This window comes from Gobio gobio (assembly GCF_949357685.1).
Source record: "Gobio gobio genome assembly, chromosome: 6".
NCBI lineage: Eukaryota > Metazoa > Chordata > Actinopteri > Cypriniformes > Gobionidae > Gobio > Gobio gobio.
In genome coordinates, this window is record NC_137102.1 from 59,475,363 (window position 1) to 59,497,428 (window position 22,066).

The 22,066-nt window shown below is 35.7% G+C and overlaps 1 protein-coding gene across 2 annotated transcripts in view; it reads right to left on the reverse strand.

Annotated features, from left to right (window-relative positions):
• arhgap45a (Rho GTPase activating protein 45a) overlaps positions 1–22,066 on the reverse strand; it is a 65,624-nt gene extending 43,558 nt beyond the window's left edge. The window contains exons 1-4 of one of the 2 annotated variants that reach the window (XM_079819681.1): positions 21,805–22,015; positions 16,211–16,589; positions 4,318–4,464; positions 1,641–1,725 (exon numbers count right to left, since the gene is read on the reverse strand). In XM_079819681.1, coding sequence (XP_079675807.1) covers positions 1,641–1,725; positions 4,318–4,464; positions 16,211–16,589; positions 21,805–21,885 — 692 coding nt within the window. In that variant the 5' untranslated portion in view covers positions 21,886–22,015. Of the gene's footprint in view, positions 1–1,640; positions 1,726–4,317; positions 4,465–16,210; positions 16,590–21,804 lie in introns of both variants that reach the window. The other variant, XM_079819682.1, reaches the window with a different exon arrangement.

The window sequence follows — 22,066 nt, forward strand, 5'->3', positions numbered from 1 at the left end:
TCACCTGAATTGTTTTTAGTTTTAGTCTAGTTTTAGTCGACTAAAATCTAATGAGTTTAGTTCAACTGTAATGCATTCATTGAGCATTTAAGCATTACAGAACCGACATCATTGTGTTTTTGACCGTTCAAGCGCAAAAATACACGGAAAAGAGCTCAAATCACTTTTTTTGTTTGTTTTTATAATTTTTGTTGTAATTTTGTATTTCTGTTTTAGTTAGTATATCAGGTTAAGCTAAAGCTTCAAATAAGTTTAAGTTTATTAAAAAAAAAATTCAGTTAACATGTATTTAATTTAAAGTAATTAGTATGTTTTAATGGTTTTAGTGAACTATTATAACCCTGATACTTTATTGAATAATGTGTCAAATACTCAACATGTCGAATCGGCTGAAAAATAGCACCAACGTCAGCCGCTTGGTGTGTACCAGGCTCTAGGTTCACGATTGGTTGGTTTTCACGTCAATCATCATTTGCCCATGCGTAACATCCCTCCCAAAGAACCAATCAGAGCTCGCCTTCCCTGTATAAAGACCCGGCCAGAGCAAAGGAGCGTGTGTTTTCTCTCGTTTCCTCGGATTCTCAGTTGGGGCACAACATTTTTCAACTAAATATCCAAATAAAACTAATTAGTAGGGCTGTCAAAAGATTAATCGCGATTAATCTCATCCAAAATAAAAGTTTGTGTTCACATAATATATGTGTGTGTACTCTGTTAATTATTATGTATATATAAATACACACACATTCATGTATATATTTAAGAAATATTTGCATGTATATATATGTATAAATATAAATATTTTATATATAAATATAATACATTTTTCTTAAATATATACATGCTTGTGTGTGTTTTTATATATAAATAATAATTAACAGAGTACACACACATATATTATGTAAACACAAACTTTTATTTTGGATGAGATTAATCACGATTAATCTTTTGACAGCCCTACTAATTATTAAACTAAATTAACCATATAAACTACATTACTGATCTAATTACTGATCTAATGCCCACATTGTTACTGTATGATCATTGAAATGAACTGATGACATCACCGTTTTCTCCAGAGCGGCTGTACGGCCGAATACAATTCTGTTGAATTATTTTCCTGTTTATCACAGTGAAGCTGCTTTGAAACAATCTGCATTGTAAAAAGCGCTATATAAATAAAGTTGACTTGACTTTACTTGTTGTTTGTAGCTAGTCTCCCCGATTGATGTTTTGTTGGTTAAACTTTGTTTTGAAAGATTACAATTTTATGTTTGTACTGTTGGATTGTTACTGTGTTCATTCGCAATCTCAGAGCGATGGGATAGTCGCATGTCAACACATTAGAATCCGGTAAATCAGGTAAGGAGCTGATGCTCATGTATTTATGTTTGTTAGTTAGCGTAGCTTAGTTGTGAAAGGTATTTATTTCTAAGATAGTTAAATGATGCAAGCGGCTCTCAGCCAATCAGAACCGAGAACCAGAACGAACTGTTTTATAATAGTAATAATATTTTAGTTTAGCTATATATATATATATTAAATTGCATAATACATATATGTTTTTTTATTTATTTAATCATATTTAATATAATAATATTTTAATATATAATCAATGAAAGCAGAGCGTGGGGTCTTACTTGCTGCTGAAGGCCACAGCAATGGTCTCAATGGCCTTCTCAAAGTCTTTCTTCTGAGCGTCAGTCGTGCCTTCATAACTGAACCCTGACAAACAGAGAAGAGAACAACTTCACCGTCACATCTCATCTAAAACAAACCACGGCTTCTGCTTCGATAACAAATAAAACTAGAAGTGACATCACGTTTAGAGGGGGAAATTGAAACACCTGTATTTCAGTTAGTCATGTCTGCATGCTATATGTGCTTTTCCTTCAGAGGATTAGATGTTTCTAGTTCTAGTGGCTCATGTTTGTGCTGAATTATTTGCTTCACGCATGTTATTCCACATGTTGATGTGTTTGCGATCATGTTTTGGGGGAGAGCGTGAGAGTAAGGAACTGATGTGTATACATATTTTTATTGCGAAAGCACTAATGGGTAAATTACCCATCTATATTTCAAATTTGCTTATTTACCAAAATAGTGTTTATAGGACAAGGTCGTCAAAGAAAATACTACTAATTATTCCATCAACAAGAACAGCCCTTGGTAAAAAAGCGTTCTCATCTTATGCACCAAATGTCTGGAATGAACTCCAAAACACCTTAAATCTAGTGTCACTTCCATCTATCAATACTTTTAAAAACCTTTTAAAGTCAACTCTGACTGAACTGTGCAGTTGTTTTTAACTAGGTGCCTTTTACAATTGTATGTTTGTATCTGCTAACGTCAAGTATAATGATTTGTTTGTGTTCTAGTATGTATTGTGTATGTATAGAGATTTGTGGTGTATTATGTAATTTATGTTTTGTCTTTTATGTATTGAAACTTTTGGCCGCCAGTCTTGGCCAGGACTCCCTGGGAGAAGAGTTACTGTAACTCAATGGGACTTTTCCTGGTTAAATAAAGGTTAAATAAAATAAAATAAAATAAAAAAAAATATATATATAAGGGCTGGGTATTGACACAAATTTTACAATTATTGTGGATAAATCAGGTACAATACATGTCAAATTTTCAACAAATCTCTGAACTAATGCTGTAAACTATGGGAGTCAGTTGAAGCTACTATAATATTGAAGGTAAAAGTTGACTGATTTGTATACAAGCACTTAAATTACACTAAATTAGTTTTTTTATATAATAATGAAGTTATAATATTAACTTTACAATCACATGATCATATTTCTACTCCAATTCGTTTTTTTAAATATTAACATTTAAATGGTGGCTGTCATAAAATCTTGCCAGATGTATTCAAACATGCATTAAATATTGAAGAACATTAAAAATTATAATGAATATGTAATATAGTGCATATATTTATCAAGATACTCCTCTCTAGAGTTATTTTTTCTAGCTGACTAATGAGTTTATGGACACTGGATATGGTTTTTCTGAGGTAAATGTGACGTTACATGACATTACTGATGTCTTTCTGTGGTTGAAACACTGATTGAGTGATTCCATGTGACATGACACAGATTTTAGTAAGTTGTACAGTATCTTTAACACACTTTCAGATGCTCATTCGTGTTTATTTGGTGCTGTAACTGATGTTAAGGCGAAAGAGATGATCGATTCACGTGCCACTTCTCTTGAGCTGAGCCAGAGCGATCTCACGACACAGCGCCAAAACGGTTTATGTTTTTTAATTTTGTAATAAAATGGACGTAATTTGAGACTTTGTTTCAAATCAATAGTAACAAAGCACGAAGATTATTGGGATATATTGGATGGGAGGTGCGTTATAATGTTCCCGTTCATTCATCAACTGAAAACAGGACGACTAATCGATTCTTGGGATTTAAGAATCAGTATTGGTTCGTAAAAATGAGAATCGATTAAAATCGATAAATCGAGTGAACGCGATCATCTCTTCCTAAAAAACAAACATGAATGAACATCTGAAGGTATGTTGAAGATCCATTACAACTTACTGAAACCCATCACATGTGGTGTAATCGCTCAGTGTTTGAACGGCGGAAAGACGTCAATAAAACAGCTTGAGAACAATGTGACGCAGCATCACATGACCTCAGAAGTCATTCAGTGTCCACAGCTGTGAGTTCACTAGAGAAATCAACTCTTTCACTGAATATATGACCTATATTAGCCGTTTTATTCATCTGAACCTGTTACTGATGTCTGGATTATTAATGTGTTTAAATAAACCTGTCATGAAAATGACACACACTGTGTATGAATGATTATATCTCAACCAATTGGAGAAAAAACATAATTTTAAAATTAGATTTAGAAGTTGTAGATGTAAAAACTGCCTTATGTGAAGTTTACATGTTTGCACACAATGTGTTATTTGAGTGTCGATTATTATATCTAAACATAAGTATCAGCTGAATTTATGCTAATAGTTTGTGTTCTGTCCTTTAATATTACAGTAATGTGTGAGTAAGGGCTCCCAATATAGTTTACAGCATTATCTTTAAGAAACTTTCAGTTATAATTGAATTAATTCAAGAACAGACATATTTTTTTCAGTAAGCCATTGTTTAATAAAAATTAATTTAATAAAAAGCTACTATTTTGTAAAATTGCTGTACCGAACCGTTAATTTTGTATAGTGTTACACCCCTAGTATTTATTTATTTTTTCCTTTCGTGGTTGTGTTTAAAAAATGATGTGTTATTTGAAGAGGTTTAATGAAAGCACAGAAAACATGGCAGTTGGACTGACCTTTGACCTTTGAGATAAGAGTTCCTGCAGCGGTGAGTGTTTCCACAGTGTTCAGCAGAGGGTATGTGCTGATTACCTGCCGCAAAACACGCAAAACCTCCCCTAAACACTCATGAACGGCTGGCCTGCTGCACGGCTCCTCTTTCACTGCAGAGACACATTTCACACTCATGAGAAAACACCTTCATACATGGACACGGATCAATATTTTGCTGTTTTTTCATTCATTTCTCTTTTATTCCTTTCATGAAAATGGATTATTTGTACAAGGCACATAAAATTCATTTGAAGTTTTCCTTTACATTTCCATGATCAGAAAGGAGCAGATGGAAGAATAATATTCTTATATTTATCTGCCCCCTTTATAAACATAAATAGTAGATGGCATTAGCATTATTCCCTCCACCACCACCACCCAAAATTTATTAACCTAAATAATAGATGACATTAGCATCACACAAAATCAAAATGTACTAACATAAATAGTAGATAACATTAGCATTATTCCCTCCACCATCACCCACACTCCAACATATCTGATATTTATTTAAACGTTTTACAATGATCACATACAAACAAGTCAAAATTCAATTTGATATAATTCAAGTTGTATGTTTAAAATAAATGAAACTCACTTTTTTATATTCTTTAATCTAAAACCACAGCATTCTGATACTTTTAAATGTGTATAAACAATATTTGTGTACACTGTAAATCACACAAAAACACAATGTGGCTGCGTTGCCACATGTTACGAAGTAGATCTACAGTTGTTCTGCCTTATTTTCACCAAAACATGTCAGTTATTTGTCCACTTCCTACCCACCCTTTCCCACAATGCACTTCTCTGTGCCTGAACATCCCGCTCAATACCACAAGAGGGAACTTACAGCCGCAAACGCATGCCTATGATGCTACATATTACGTTCATCAGGTTCAAACGTTCAGAGCAATGACTTTCATTTGACTTTTTGATCAAATCAAACCATTAGGCAATCAAATAAATAAGTAAATCATACAGAACTTGTAGCAACTCAACGTCAGCAGCCGTGAACAAAGAAAAACGGGCGTTATTTCATAGCGTTAGGGGGGAAAAGCAGGAGTTTGGCTGCTGGAACTGTATCCTTTTCAGAAGGACAATGAAAGCTGTTGTTGTGCATGACAAAAGTCCTTGTGTGTGTGTGTGTGTGTCCATGCCTAAATGCATGTTCAGAGTGTGGGTGTTCTTAAAAAATGCACAACACAACACACAACAACACAAGAGTGTAACATTTCAAACAGTCGTGTCTGGAAATACGATGAACCCCTACACAAGTGTGTAACTCAGACAATTTGATGTTCTGAAGGAAACACAAGTGCCGTTTGCACATGCAAAACTCCCTGTCCTGATGCCAGAGCATTCTGGGAGGTTGCAAAAGCAAAGCCACTGATGTTTTACAGGAGAAAGTGAGGGGAATGTTGCTGTGCATGTTGATGCATGCATAGAGCAGCGTTTCCTCAAGTGTGCATGAACTGTCCATCTAAAACTGATGCGTCACTGTCCATCCCTTCACACACACGATCATGTGATCTGCCCAAAAACAGCTCCCGCCTCTCACAGGTGTCAAATCGAGTGCGATTCTCCACTGTCTGCTGTTTTATATGTAAGAAGAAACTGCAAAGGCCTGTACAGACCTGCAGTCGTTCTGTGGCTGTGAGCTGTGAACGAATCGCCTTTTGTGGCTTTCACAGCTCCACTGCTAAGGAAATGACACCTGTATTTGAAGGTAAACACGACAACGCTACGTGACTTCCCTGAGGAAGATGTTAGCGCTCAGAGGTTGCTCTTTAATTGCTCATTGAGTTCTCTATTACGCTCATTTAACATCAGCTTCATCTCAATAGGCAAGGCAAGACAAGGCAAGGCAAGTTTATTTGTATAGCACATTTCATACACAGTGGCAATTCAAAGTGCTTTACACAGAAATGAAGTTAAAATAGTTATAAGTGAATAAAATAAAAATATATATAGTATAATAGTTATAATAGGAATTAAAAGGAAATTAAAAGGAAATAAAAATAAAGATGAAATCCCCTATCTGGGGTGGAAGAAAATGGAGAGTCAGGTTTACTTTAAAAATATTTGTCAGGTAACTGAGCGTTTAGACAGTACCCTTACAGACAAATCTTCTTGGCCTAACTTGAGGGCGTTCTCTATAGATGTTTTACCCGTCAGAGCAGATCTAAACGGGTCTTCCTCGCACCGGAGGGAGTACTCAAAAAATATTTGTCAGGTAACTGTGCATTTAAACATTACCCTTACAGACAAATCTTCCTGGACAGGAACACCAGGGCTATCTCTACTTTGTTCGACCGTCAGAGCGGATCTACACGGTCCTTCCTCTTACCACCAAGTTCCTGGGCTCCTGGGTTCCTAGGCCCTAACATAAGTGTTTTTTGCTAGTTTCAGCCTGATGCAGTTCTCATTTTCACGTCCAGCGTCTCGTTGTTTAAATATCAAATGCGCTGGCGGATCTGTTCGCCCATGGGCGTCTGGTCTGAACACCAGGTGTGTTCAGGAGCAGTGTTGGGGAAAGTTACTTTGAAAAGTAATGCATTACAATATTGCGTTACTCCTGTAAAAAGTAACTAATTGAGTTACTTAGTTACTTTTTGAGAAATGTAATGCGTTACGTTACTTTTGCGTTACTTTTTCTCACCTGGGCTGGGCTTGTTTTTTTTTTTTTATAACATTAAAGTTATATTTTTGTGCAACGGTAAAGACCTCTTCATACCAAAATTGAAATAATAAGCCCCAGGCGGAGGTAAAAATGCAAATTCACGCATGACCAGTAGAGGGCGCAGCTCTGGATAATGGTAGAATAGGATGCAGGAGAAAAGTTTTACCAATAAAAAACAAAAAATGTAGTAATATTCATCATCAAAGGTCAGCAGCAAGACATTGGTAAATTAAATATAAAGGTAGATTAAATGCATAAAAATAGTTGTTTTATTTAAAGGGGCTATATGCGTTTTTCTGAAATTTAAACTCGCGACTGACACCTGTGGCCAAAAAACAGAACTGCTCTTATTTTCTGCTCGCTCTCGCAGCGGTGGTGACGTCACATCCGCGGACAGCGCGGGAAAAAAAACCACCCGACAGAAAATAGGAAAAATAGGATACAGGCTTATAGGTGCACCCACTGTGAGCGGACAAGGTGTCAGTATGCTCATCAGGAGATGTTTGAGTCATAAATGGTAAAATAAAAAGGCTATTGTTACGTTTATTTTGGGGAAAAAGTTGCATATAGCCCCTTTAACATTTAATTATTAATAGTACTCTGATTTTGCATTTGACTGATTTTATTCATTTTGAGGAGTACAGAATCTTTATTGTGCAAGTGAGATAAATAAATGCTCACATTTAGTCTAGAACTACAATCACCCTACAATAAAAGTTGTGTTTACACACACACACCTCTGCACTTATTTTTCTCAACATGGGGGCAGGAGAGCTGTCAGTCAAACTAATGTGAAAAAGATATTTTTCACACATTTAAATGATTAAAACTAGAGGCATATCTTAACTTTATTGTTACTTTAATCATGTAAACGACCTATATACAGCATGTTATTATGCATATGTGTTTGGGACAGAGGGGAACCCGGTCAGATATATGCTGCCCATAATAATTCAAAGCACGAGACGTACTGGGGTCGGAGAAGAACACCGGAAAATGTGAACGAATGGACAATATTCGTCTGTATTTGCAATACACACGCCACAGTTCAGCTGCGTGAGACAAACACTGGCAGTGTGAAAGCGGCGTTACAGAGCGAACAAAGCACAGTTTTATTCGGCTTCTGTTTAAAGTACTCCCACACTTTTGAATGTCGCGGTGTGGGTTTATATGATAAATGATCATTTAAAAAAAAAATATTAAGAGACTAGGGACAACCCTTTTGGACCATGCACCGGGCGTGCTGATCGTTTTTTCCATCAATAAACTAGCAAAAGTCTCTAGTTCCTGAACTTTGAAAAAGTACTACCTCGCGAGCAGGGCCGTTTGGAGTGGGAAATATTTACCCGGAACTTCATTTAGACCCTGCGGTCGAAACACACCGAGTACCAGCCCAAAGTTCCTGCGGTGGAACCGCGGCTTTAGATCGGCAAAATAGGGCCTGTTGACTTAGAAAAAATCAGAATAGACACAAATGAGTTGATAGCCGGTTACCGGTAAAGGCCTTTGCACACTGAGGGCCCTATTTTAACGATCTGAAACGCAAGTGTCAAAGCGTGAAGCGCAAGTAACTTTGTGGGCGGGTCTCGGCGCTGTTGCTATTTTCCCGGCGGGATAAATGGCTCTTGCGCCCGGCGCAAATCTAAAATGGGTTGGTCTGAAGTAGCTTCATTATTCATAGGTGTGGTTTGGGCGTAACGTGAATAAACCAATCAGAGCGTCATCCAACATTCCCTGTAAAAGCAGGTGCGCAAGTTCCATTATGGATTGCTATTATTATGGCGTATTTACCAGGCCCACGCCAGGAGCGGTTCACAGCCGAGGAGACTGATGTTCTTGTAAGAGCAGTGAAAGACAGAGAAGTTGTGTTGTATGGGGATGGGAGAAACCCACCCAAAATAGCGTCGGTTAAACAGGCGTGGGAGGAAATAGCCACAATTGTTTCATCAGCTGGCATCCCCAGGACGTCGCACCAGTGCCGCAAGCGCTACAATGACATCAGAAGACGGGGAAAGTCCAAGCTTGCCAGCATCAATCGGGCACGCCGTGTAACGGGAGGTGGATCTGCCTCTACTCAGGACCTGACGCCAGCAGAGGACATCGCTGCGTCCACCCTCACCCATTTTTTTTCCTGGTTCTTGACGGACAAACCAATTTGTTAGATGTCCTTATATACATATATGTCTTGCCAGAAGTTGCCACTATTGGGCAAACAGGTCTCCTTAATTATTAGACTACAATTAGCCTGAATAATTTGTAAGCTAGATTTATGCCTATTTTTTCACATCTTCGTGGCACACCACAATGATTTCCGTCATCTCATGTGTTAATATTTTTTAGTGTAACAATTTATGATTTGCAAAAATAACTGTTGCATCTGTGTAGATTACATGAGCAATGTGTTTGCGCGTTGTGCACGCTATACATTATGGTCAAGCATGCGCCCTTAAAATAGCATAATGAACAACGCGCAACGCGCCACTGACTTTAGACTAGGTTTTTTCTGGTCAGTGGCGCAATTGTTTAATGGAACAGCAAAATAGCACCAGGGATTGTTTGCGCCGGAACACGCCTCCTTTTTTGCGCTGAACCGCCCAGGTAGCGCAAGTTCATTCACTAGTTTAGCGACGTGCTTCTGTGGAGGGAAAAGCGCACTTTGCGCGGGTGCAAAATAGGAATGACACATGCGTCGGTGTACAAAGTCAATTGCGCTGGGTGCAAGATAGGGCCCAGAGTCCGAAATTCGCATGCGAAATTTTCGCACGTAAAAAAATAAATTCGACCTCACGTTATGTCAATCACGCTTGCAGACTGGCTCCGAAACTTTCGTCCGTCAAAAAAAATCGGAACAGGTTCGATTTTCTGCGTTTTTCGCATCCGTTTTTCCCATCTACAGCTGATGCCCAACCTAAAACTGCTGACAATGCTGGGGAATGAATCGCCAGTGCTCATCAGATACCTACAATTATATATACAAATATTATTGTATCAAAAATACTACAATATCACAGCTATAATTATAGCACACCAACTCCCTGTAAACCGTGTGTGTGTGTGTGTGTGTGTGTTAGGGATGGGCAACAGTGGTCGAGTAATCGAGTACTCGAACGTGACAGCGATCATCGATCATGAGAACGATGATCGCCCTGAAAAAAATATATTTGTCTCTTTTTTTATTGGTTACTGCGTCGTTTTGCGCGGTACCGGAGGTCTGATTGGTTAGCGTTATACAGCCTCCAGACCGCGGCGAAATAAAGTGAAACTGAGGCGTGCACTGCAGTGATGTCTGGAATCACTGTGATCATTAAATGTTTAGTGCAAGATGTGCAGCGCCAATATGTCATAGCCTACATAGCATTATAATGAGGACGCCGTGGAAAATGCTGTAAATGATCTGTGTTTAGTTCCCCATGTATCAGCTGTTAAAGCAAATCCACAGAGAAACTAGCGAGAACACTCAGACTAGCGCCTGAAGTTCATGTGGGCATTCGCGTCCTTTTCTGCAGATGCACGTTGTAAGATTACTTTTATGTTGTCTATATCTGATTAATCTAATATAAGAAGCGTTTGGTTGAGCTTAATAAGCTAGCGAACGCTGCCGTTATACCGGCTGTTGTTCATTCTCTTCAGTTTCAGCTCAAACGCATATTTCATGCTCGACATGATGGTTTAGAGACAGTCATATTCTTTTCAGATATAGGCTATTTCTTTCTCAGAATCATTGATATTAGTAATGCAGCAGTGCTATACTGTTCTCATATTTTTTAACAGTAGATCTAGTTTATTTAAAGTTGTTTTTCGTTATGAGTTTGAAAACGCGCAGTGATGTCTGTAAACGCTTCGATCATGAATAATAAAATTAAGTGCATGATGTGCAGAGTCAATCTGTCAAAGCATTATAATGAGAACAGGATTTTAATAAAATGTTGTTTCTGTGCTTTCGTTGTCCGTGTATGAGCGCTGTTAAGGGTTCAAGCGCATTCAAAATGTTCCGTTTCAAACCCTTCGTCTGTAAAATCTAGCACGCTGAAGTTCATGTGCGCATTCACGTCCTTTTGTGTTGATTTATGTCGTAATAGGTTCATAATAATCTTCATATTAGTATTGATATAGGGTGCGTTTGGTTGAGTTTATTAACCAGCTAGCAAGCTCTGCAGGGTGGTGTTATTTCACAGTTTCAGCTCAAAGGCAATGCTCGATATTACTGACTTGGTTATTTGAGACGGTCATTTTATAAAGATGTTTCTTTTTCAAAGACATTTATGCATCATAATCTAGCAGTTATTTTTTGTTTTATATGTTCATGTTTTCATATACCTGTTTTCATGTCACGTTTGTATTTGTCAACAACCATTTTCATAACAGTTTTCATTATCTCAATGACGGACATGCCCCGCCCCCTGCACATGCCCCGCCTCCTGCACATGCCCCGCCCCCTGCACATGCCCCGCCCCCGAGTAATCGTTTTTGAAACCTATCAATGATCGAAATGAGAAATTGACAAAAATGCCCATCCCTAGTGTGTGTGTGCGCGCGGATCCTAGACATACTGCCAGTCTCTGTTCAGGATTGGAGATTGGTGGTCTTATTTTTAATATGTGGCTCCAGTATCGCTAGCAAAGCATCAAACTGAGCCACTGACATTCAACTTTGAATCGGTCTGGATAATCCTTGATAAGGAGGTGGAAGACGGCATTTTATGTTGTTTTGCGGGGTTTTTTCCTAACGCATTCATTAATATATTCATCGGACACAGGACTTAATTATGCCTTGAAATGCATCTTATAATGCATTGATCTCATGAATAATTATAACCTCAGTTCTAATGCATATCTATTAATTGTTACACCTTTAGAAAGTTTAAACAATAGAATATAATGCAATTTTTCTTTGGTTACAAGTATTTATGAAAAGATATAATGCATTATAACATATATGATGAATACGTTTATAATGCATTTATTAGTGCTGTCAAAATTAATGTGTTAACCGACTCAATTAATTTTTTCAGTTTAACGCATTAAAAATATTTAAAGCAATTAACGCATCATCCTTTGGCTAGCGATACATTATATGCCCATGCAAACCATGTTGCCAAATTATTGAAATATTAACTTTCAGAGAAAATATTTTAGGTCAAAGGGGTCTGGAAATCCCTGGGTTACACTAACACCAAACGGCTGAAGGAAAGATGTGCCTTGAGATGACATGGAAACATTGCTATTGCAGCTCTTTAAGCAGGGCAGATGTAAACAGGAAGTAGAGCTGATGAAAATAGCGGCACTTTAAGGAAGTCCACAAGGCCTGAGGAGACTCAGATGACTTCTGTTCTTCATAGAGCAGACGTGACACATCTCTCCACATCCTCTGCTCTGGATAAAGTCAGACAAGGTGCACCGCGTTCAGTTTGCACATGATATTAGGATGCACATCATGATGAGCTTCTGACATGTCTTAGGAAGAAATTCAGCAAATAATGACTTAAATTTGCACCTTCGCTAAAAGAGCAATATCAAAAGCCCCAGTGTAAAACCACATCACCACATTTCTGCATGTGGCGAGAAACAGAAGGCGTCGGCCTTCACTATGTAGGGTTTTGCCCGTGAAACACACTTTTAAGGGAAGGTGGGGGGGGGGGGGTGAAGCCCAGCGGACGTGTGTAATCTCAAACTGAAGGCTGCAATGAAAACATCTGACGCACGGTTCCTCTTCCTTCCTCTCTTTCACCATGGAAACCCACAAAACATGTTACAAATGGCCTTTCCTGAACTCCACTTATATGGGTTTAATAATGGCTGATATCATTTAATGCTAGCTTTAATTTGACATTGAGTATCTTTCTAAACAAAACAGGTGGAAACAGAAATATAATTATATTTAATTATTATTACATTGTTTAAACAATGAACACAACAGTGAATAAATCAATTAAGTAATAAACAATTCTTCTGTCCAACTTAAAGGGGTCATGAATTGAGAAATCCACTTTCACCTTGAGATTTTGATGTATTAAAGGTCATCGTAATATACGAATATCCTGTAAGTTTGTTAGCTTGTTAGTCAAAGAAAAGCTTTTATTGACAGCTGGCTCAGCAAACGATCGCTCTGCGAATGTGCATCTCCGTGACGCCAGAGAGCAGTGAAACGCCGCCTTAGCCGAAAAACGCCTGATTCTGAAGCCCCGCCCACCGACTCGTGCCTGGCATGTTAGATAAATAAGAGGCCGACGTGGAGCTAAACCAGATCGAACATGGCTTCCTTCGGACTTCAAAATGCATGGTTAAACTTTATTTTGACTGAAGATCCAGCTCACATTGCATTTGTTCGCTTCATTTCACCGGATTCGTTTGTAAACATGAGATTAAAGAGCAATGCTGTGGCTTCTGGATCTGACAGGAATGACGCAACACAATGTGAGTAATGTGAGTAAAACATTTTTTCGATAGTGTTGCATTGTTACGTTTGATATCTGCTGATTATGTACGTGTCTAACTAATAGGGCTGGGCAAAAAAGTCGATTTTTCGATTAATCGTTTTTTAAAAATGTGGTCGATTCAAAATCGATTCTCAAAGGCCAAGAATCTATTTTTTTTCCATATTTATTTCCGCGAACATTGAACATAAGATTAACGTAAATCTAATTACTAGTCTTCTCCACTAGATGTCACCTTCTTATTGGCCTTGCGTGATGTTACAAAGGAGTGAGAGGCGCGCTTGTCCATAAAAACGGACAGAGTGTGATTGACGGACGGCTAAATCGCAAGAAAAGCTTATCCTTTACTGAAAATCATCCAATATCCTTTTTATGCTTTAGAATAGCCTAAATATATCAAAATATCAATCAAAACAAAATTGTATAAAATACTTCTCAGATACATTTTTTTAGAATAAAGTTCTAGCATCAAAATTGTATTGTATTTAGCATTATTGTATGCATTTGAAGAGATGGGTTCTGTTTTAATGTACCCAGGTGTACTTAAAATAAAAAGAGTTTAATATACAAGTTTGTGGCTCTTAATTTCTTTTTACCCATTTGTAAACTTGTTCACCTGTTCTTTTTTTATAAATATAGTATTTGTATTAAATCTATATTTATTGAGTTGAATCGAAATTGAATCGAAAATCGAATCGATTTCAGAGCTTGTGAATTGAAATCGAATCGAATCTGAACATCTGAATCGAGACCCAGCCCTACTAACTAAACATAACTTCTGCGCTGTCACAGGTTGGAGTATCCTTTGTATTTGAGATGTTGTTGGTTCATTGTCCTGCGATTCGGGATCAGACTCGAACATGTATGGGCCAGGGCTCGCACGATCTTAAATAGTGAAATGAAATACATGTGTGTGTGTGTGTGTGTGTGTGTGTGATGCACGGTTCGCGGTTATATCCATCTATCAGGCGGGCCAAGTAATAAAATAATAACATTCATATTAATTGCAGGTGGATGAGAGAAACTGTTATCCAATCATAGCCGTGGGCGTTTACTTCCAAGTCTTCAGTGCGGCACGTCCATAAAAACTGAGCGTTCCAGGAGAGAGGCTCAAAATCAGGGTAGAAAATAGCCTATTACTTATTGATTATGATGTTTCTGAATGTAAAAACCACGCAAACGTCATAAGTTGACCTCAGACAACAGTATAAAAAAAATTAAAAAGCCAGTTCATGACCCCTTTAATGGTCAAGGCTGAAACTTGGTTTACCTGCAGCTTCAAATAATTATTTAAATATTATATATTATTTTAGTAAATTAGTAAATATATACTATATATATATATATCGTAAACATTTAACACAATATTTAGTAATATTACAATCAAAATAATTATTTCATTTATTATTTACTTATACATATTTTTAATTGCAAATTCAGTAAGTTTTATGTTGAATATATTATTTTGCTAAATATTTACTAATATTACAATCAAAAGATTCTATTCAATCTCTGAATTTTGTTAATTGATATATTCATTTATGTAAATATTTACACTTTTTAATCGTAAATTGAGTAAATATCGTGTTGAATAAATTATTTTAGACTATTTTCTAATATTACAATCAAAAGTATTATATTTAATTGTAGTCATTTATCGATCAATTTACTTTAATATTAAATATTAACTTTTTTTAATTGCAAATTGAGTAAAGTGTGTACAACAAATTAAATGTTAAAATTAAAATAACTTAATTTTCAAGGCTGAAAAGCAATGCCGTAACTTGATTTACCTGCATTTATAACAGCTTCTAATAATTATTTAAATATTATATATTCTTTTAGTAAATGAGTAAAGAGATACAATATATATTGTAAAAATTTGAGTAAATATTAACAACAATTATTTTACAAAATATTGATTAATATTACAATCAAAAGTATTATCTTTCATTTTTATTCCTTTATTTATTACTTTACTTAAATATTAAATGTTTACATTTTTGCAAATCAAGTAAATAGTCACTTTTTAATTGCAAATTGAGCAAATAATGTGCCAAATTAATTATTTTAGACAATATTTTCAATCAATATATTATCTTTCATTTTTAGGCATTTACTTATTAATTTACTTTAATTTTAAATGTACAATAAATGATTTTACACAATATTTACTAATATTACAATCAAAAGTATTATCTTTAATCTGTATTAATTAATTCATTAATTAACTTAAATAATAAACGATAAAAGCAAATCGAATAAATATTGCATTACAATATATTATATTTATATTTACTAATATTATAATCACAAGTATTTTTATTAATTTATTTAAATACTTGAGTCTACATTGTGTACAATAAATTCTTTAAACCAATATTTATTAATATTATAATAAATCTTTAATTTGTAGTCATTTATCCATTAATTGACTTAAATATTAAACGTTTACATTTTTTAACTGCAAATTGAGTAAATATTGTGTATAATAAATTAAATTGCACAATACTTACTAACATTACACATTTGTGTTAATTCATTTAAATACTTATTTACATTTTTTAATTGCAAAATGAGTCTATATTGTGTACAATACATTAAGACAATATTTACTAATATTACAAACAAAAGTATTTAAAAACGAGAGGTAGAATATATTCAGCTTTCTTTCTAGAAATAGAAATAGAGCGTATCACTATTTTGACCTTCATTTATAAATCACCCCAAAACCTCTTACCTTCGCCCAGCACCATGTCCTTTAGTTTCTCCACAGCCTCTGCAAAGCGGGCCACATCTCTGAGCAGCGAGGGAATGTCCTCCACCTCGATGGCCGATGTTTCCGCACCATCCGCCGCGTGCCCATAGCTGAGAGCGGCGCGCACGTAGCTCTTATGATAGCTCCAGGTCCCGCAGGTCTGGAGGGGGAAGCCGGCAGCGCTGGCGTGGCGACTGAGAGCCGCGGGCCGCTTCACTGAGCCCACTGGAGAACTGCACCCGCTTAGCTTGGAGTGGGCGGATGGGGTTCCTGGGCAGGATGAGGGCACGCAATCAGGAGGAGCCAGAGTACAGGGGCCATCCATAGTGTCATAGTGGGAGTGTTCCTGAAGGATGGACAACTGGGTTAACGTGGGAAGGAGAGAGAGAATGGAGTGTGAATGACAGGATTATGGAGATGAATACTATGGACCGGGTTGAAGGGTTAGTTCACCCAAAGTCATTAATGACTTCCCCTCATGTCGTTGGACACCCGTCAGACCTCCGTTCATCTTCAGACACAAATGAAGATATTTTAGTGTAAATCTGATGCTCTGAAAGGCCTCCATTGGCTCAATGCACGGTTCACTCTCAAGACCCTTAAAAGACACTAAAGACGTCGTTACAAAGTCCATCTCACTACAGTGGCTCTACAATAACTTTATGAATCGGCGAGAATAGTTTTTGTGCGCAAAAAAAAACCTAAATAACGACTTATATAGTGATGACGATTTCAAAACACGGCCTCATGAAGCTTCGAAGCGTTATGAATCACTGAGTCGATTCAGCGGTTTGAATCGCCAAATTTCAGCAGTTTGACACGCGATCCGAATCATGATTCGACTCACTGATTCATAACGCTTTGAAGCTTCATGATGCCGTGTTTTGAAATCGTCATCACTATATAAGTCATTATTTAGGGTTTTTTTGCGCACAAAAACTATTGTCGCCGATTCATAAAGTTATTGTAGAGCCACTGTAGTGAGATGGACTTTGTAACGACGTCTTTAGTGTCTTTTAAGGGTCTTGAGAGTGAACCGTGCCATTGTGCCAATGGAGGCCTTTCAGAGCCATCAGATTTACACTAAAATATCTTCATTTGTGTCTGAAGATGAACGGAGGTCTGACGGGTGTCCAACGACATGAGGGGAAGTCATTAATGACAGAATTTTCATTTTTTGGTGAACTAACCCTTTAATAATGAAAATATGAGGAAACAGAAATATGTTTAAATAATACAAAATTAACTCAACACAGTGAATAAATAGTTACAATTCAGGGCTCGACATTAACGCTTGTCCGGGACAAGTGGATTTTTTGAAGGGGCAAGTGAAAAATAATTTTACTTGCCCGATGGACAAGTATCCTGAGTAAAATGTCAAAACAAAAAATAACTAGGGAATCACCAAAGTGCAATAATAATTCTGCATTCATCAGTGTAAGTGGAGATCGATAGTGAATAATATAAAACGAACTGACGTTAACAAGGTTGAGCTGTTGACGCTCGTGCAGCCTCTCGACGAGAAAATCGAAAACAAATGAGCGCCGCTCATACACAGAAACTCAGTTAACATACATGGTTAAAACTGTGCAGTTTTTATATTTATAACATATGATACAGTTAAGCAACATCACACTAACAAGAGTGTTGTTTTCCTGAATAACATCACGACTGAAAATGACACTGATTTCATACGCCAGTTCCATAAACAATTCATTAAGTCACTTACATTTTAGACGCAATATGGACTGTTTTTGTTCTATTTCTGCAGCGCAAATAGTTCCAAACAAATATCACAACAGAACCGTAACACATCTCACAGCAACAGTGTGTGTTACTGAATGATTCAGTGTTTTAATGAATCGGTTGAATCAAAGATTCAATGGCCTATTCGTAAACGACCACCTAATTCCTGAATGATTCAGCCGTTTGAACGAATCGACTACAATGACTCGCTCATTCAGACGGTCACATGCTGCCACCTACAGGTGGTTTAGTTTCATCTTTCCAACATTTCTTATTTGTATATTGAAAAATATTTAAAATAATCTCATAACATTATTTAATGCAGTTGTAATTGTTCAGTGTAAATGATTTAATTTGATTGGTAACAGCCCTATAATGTCTTATTCTAATTTAATATATAGATCAAATTTAAGAATATAAAATGAAAGCTGAAGCATAGCCTATATTTAATAAGATTATGGAAAAAATGCCCTTTATAAAAAGGTAAAAATATCACAAATATGCATATTTAAATATTTCAAAGCTGATTGAACACTGGTGAGAATATTGCTTCAGAATAGATTATATTTATGAAAAAAATCCGGACAAGCAAATTTTTTACTCGGACAAGTGAAGGACAGATTTACTTGTCCGAAGGACAAGCGTGTGAACAAGTATTAGTTGCCGAGTATTCGTTCTAACTGTCAGCCGAAAGCTTGCATTAATATATATTAAACTGAGAAGTTATCATTTTTTTCTTTATATTTAAAACATTTTCAGACCTTTTTTTCTTAAAAAATTAGAATAGATGATGGTCTCTTTTGAACTCTTGGCAAAGGTTTCTGCCATTTTTTCATGATTTTTCATGAGCATAACTATTTCAAAATAAAGGTCTGAACACGCCTTATGAGTCTAAAAATATTATTTTTGCAAATGAATAAATTATATTAAATATAAAACCTATATATATATAAATTGCAATTGAAATTTTTAAAATAATTAATATTAAGGTTATATATTCATTATATATATATATATATATATATATATATATATATATATATATATATATATATATATATATATATATATATATATATATATATATATATATATATATATAAATAACCTTAATATAATTTTTTTTTATTTAAATTAAATTTAAATTTAATTTTTATTTAATACTGAAATTGCACTTTAAAATATAAAAATTATTAATATTAAGGTTATATAAAATAAAAAATAAAATAAAATTATATATTCATTATATATATATATTACATAAAATAAATACATTTATGCAATATATACTAATTATTTAACGTAGCAGCATTTTTTATTTTCATTTATTTAATATCACTGGCCAAGGCTATTTAATGACAAGCTTAGAGTATTTAACATTAAAATATTCATAATAAAAATAAAACTGCAATAAATATATAAATTATGTACAAGACTTTCTTACAACAATATTAACCTCTTAACTGCATTACCCCAAAATGACATTTCCAAATTAAATTGTTATAAATCCAGAAAACTTCGGAGCAGTCTTAAGTTTGGTCTCTTTTTAAAGAGAAACTTGGCAGATTATTGTAGAATTGAAAAAATTATAAAAGTTAAATAAAAAAAGCTGTAGAAATTTAAGTTAAAAATAATTTAAATAATTGTATATAAAATATATATTATACTAAAGAGGTTAGACTCTAAAACTGCAAAAAAATCAAAGCCAAAAAGTCGTGTTAAATTTTTTTAGGTTGATATCTGAAAAGATGAGCTTTCAGTGAGAGTTTGTTTGGGCGCAGTACCAAACGCCTCCACTAGATGACATCCAGGCTCTATTGATGACCATATAAGGACTCTCCCATTTCCATATACAGTTTGAATGATCTGAACCATACATTTCCATCATTTTCAGACAATTTATGACATCCTATTCAGAAGCAGTATGGGCAGTTTGGCAGTATTTGATTTTAATTCAAACTCTAACAAACACTTAAAGGTGCAGTGTGTAATATTCATGAGTATCTATTGACAGAAATGCAATATAACTATGTTTTCAGTGGTGTTTAAAAACCTTACATAATGAACCGTTATGTTTTTATTACCTTAGAATGAGCCGTTTCTATCTACACACTGCGGGTCCCTTACAGTGAAGTCGCCGCCATGTTTCTACAGGAGCCCTAAAGGGACAAACTTCTCTACAGAGCGCTAGTCACTCTCTGCAGTCTCAGACGACATGTTTGTCCTGTGTTGGCCACCGTAGCTTCTCTATGTGCTTCCAAAAGGGAGGGGTGAGCGGTTGCAATTCACAACTTCACCACTAGATGTCGCTAAAACTTACACACAGCACCTTTAAAAGACACGGATATCAATGTCGCATCACAATTTGATCATATTTTCTTTGTATTTAAAACATTTTTAGACTTTTTTTCTCAAAAAATTTGAATGGATTGTATCTTTTGAACTCTTGACGAAGACAAATAGACAATTCTACCAATTATGATTTTCATGTTCAATCGCTTTTTACAATTGGTGGCTAATCAATTGGTGGCTAATCTCACTCGTACATTTTAGTACGATCTGTTTAAACCCCAGTGACGGGTAAGAAGAACTCGTGCTTTTATAAATCTTAATTATTACATAAAAATACTAAATTATGATGGGTCCTAAATATTAAATGAAAAATTAAGTTATGACAAGTAATTATGACATTAAAAGGTCAAAATTATGACGTAAAATGTGCGGCGTGACTTAGCTTTACAAGTCGAAATTGACATAAAAAGTCATAATTTTATAATTATGAATTAGTATGTAATAATTTTGACTTTTCATCTAATATTTTTGACATAAGATTTTTTTATTTAAAGCCGATTTTACTTAAAATGGCGGTCTTCCGTAGGTCAATGAATTTCAGGGGGGAAATAACCCTTACGAAAATTAAACATGGTTTTACTACAAATAAAAATTTTTTTTTTTTAGTTAGACCATGGTAACCACAAATTAAACATGGTTTTGCTACACTTGTATATAGTTTAGGGGCGGGTTCTTCATAATTTGTTTCTTTCAAAGTTGTTTGGACCCCAATGTTCTTCAAAATATATTTTGTGTTCTAGCCCATACAGGTTTGGAATAACAATAAAAGATCAGACTTTTCATTTTTGGATGAACTCCCTTTAAATTCACTCCTTTAATCAAGAAACATGGCTCTATGGAGATTCATCTTGTATTGCATTAACAGAAAAAAATGAAGCCCTTTATATCTGTGGCAGTTGCTTGTTTTTGAGATGACTCTTGCATGACTTCCTCTCGGTTTATTTTTGGCATTGTTTGCAAAACAGAGAAAAAAAAATACTTCTTGTGCTCTTCACTAGGCATTGTTCACCAACAGTTGTACAGAACCGTTCATCAAATATGTAATTACGCCAATTGAACAAATCATTCTTCTGAACCGATTCTTTCGAGCGATCCAGACGAAACGATTCGCAGTCTCAAATCACTCGATTATTGTGAACCGGTTCATTGAAATGATTCGTTCGAGCAAACAAATTCTCTCAAATGAATCAGACCTGCCACACACGTCCAATATCTATAAGAAATAAAGTACATTTAGTCGGTTAAAACAGAATTCGTGTGTGAACTTCTAACGGAAAGCAAGAGGATGAATTTGAACCCATTTGTTAACCGTTAAATTATTTGAACCCATTTGTTAACCGTTAAATGTTGTAAAGCCGAGTTTTCGATTAGATTAAACCAGTTTTCTTTCTTTTTAAACACATTTAGAGCAGTAATATCAACCTATCACACAACTTAACTCGGTTTTTGATTTTCATAAGAAGGGCTGTTGGTCTTACCGACGGGTTTTGAACGGAGTTGCTCTTTTTGGAGGCTGGAGATGCTTTAGGCGTCTGCTCCTTCTTCTTTCGAGAAAACATGTTCACAATGCTCACAGAAATCGTACCGAAAATATTTAGGAAAGAGCCAAAATACTTGTGAAAAAGTCTCCTCAGTGACTGACAGTTACTTCCCCATCATGAGAGTTCAGTTACTCGCTCCCGCGCGCTCTCTTCCTGCTGCAGGTCGCGCGCTCACGCGTCGCGCGCCCGTCTCGAAGAC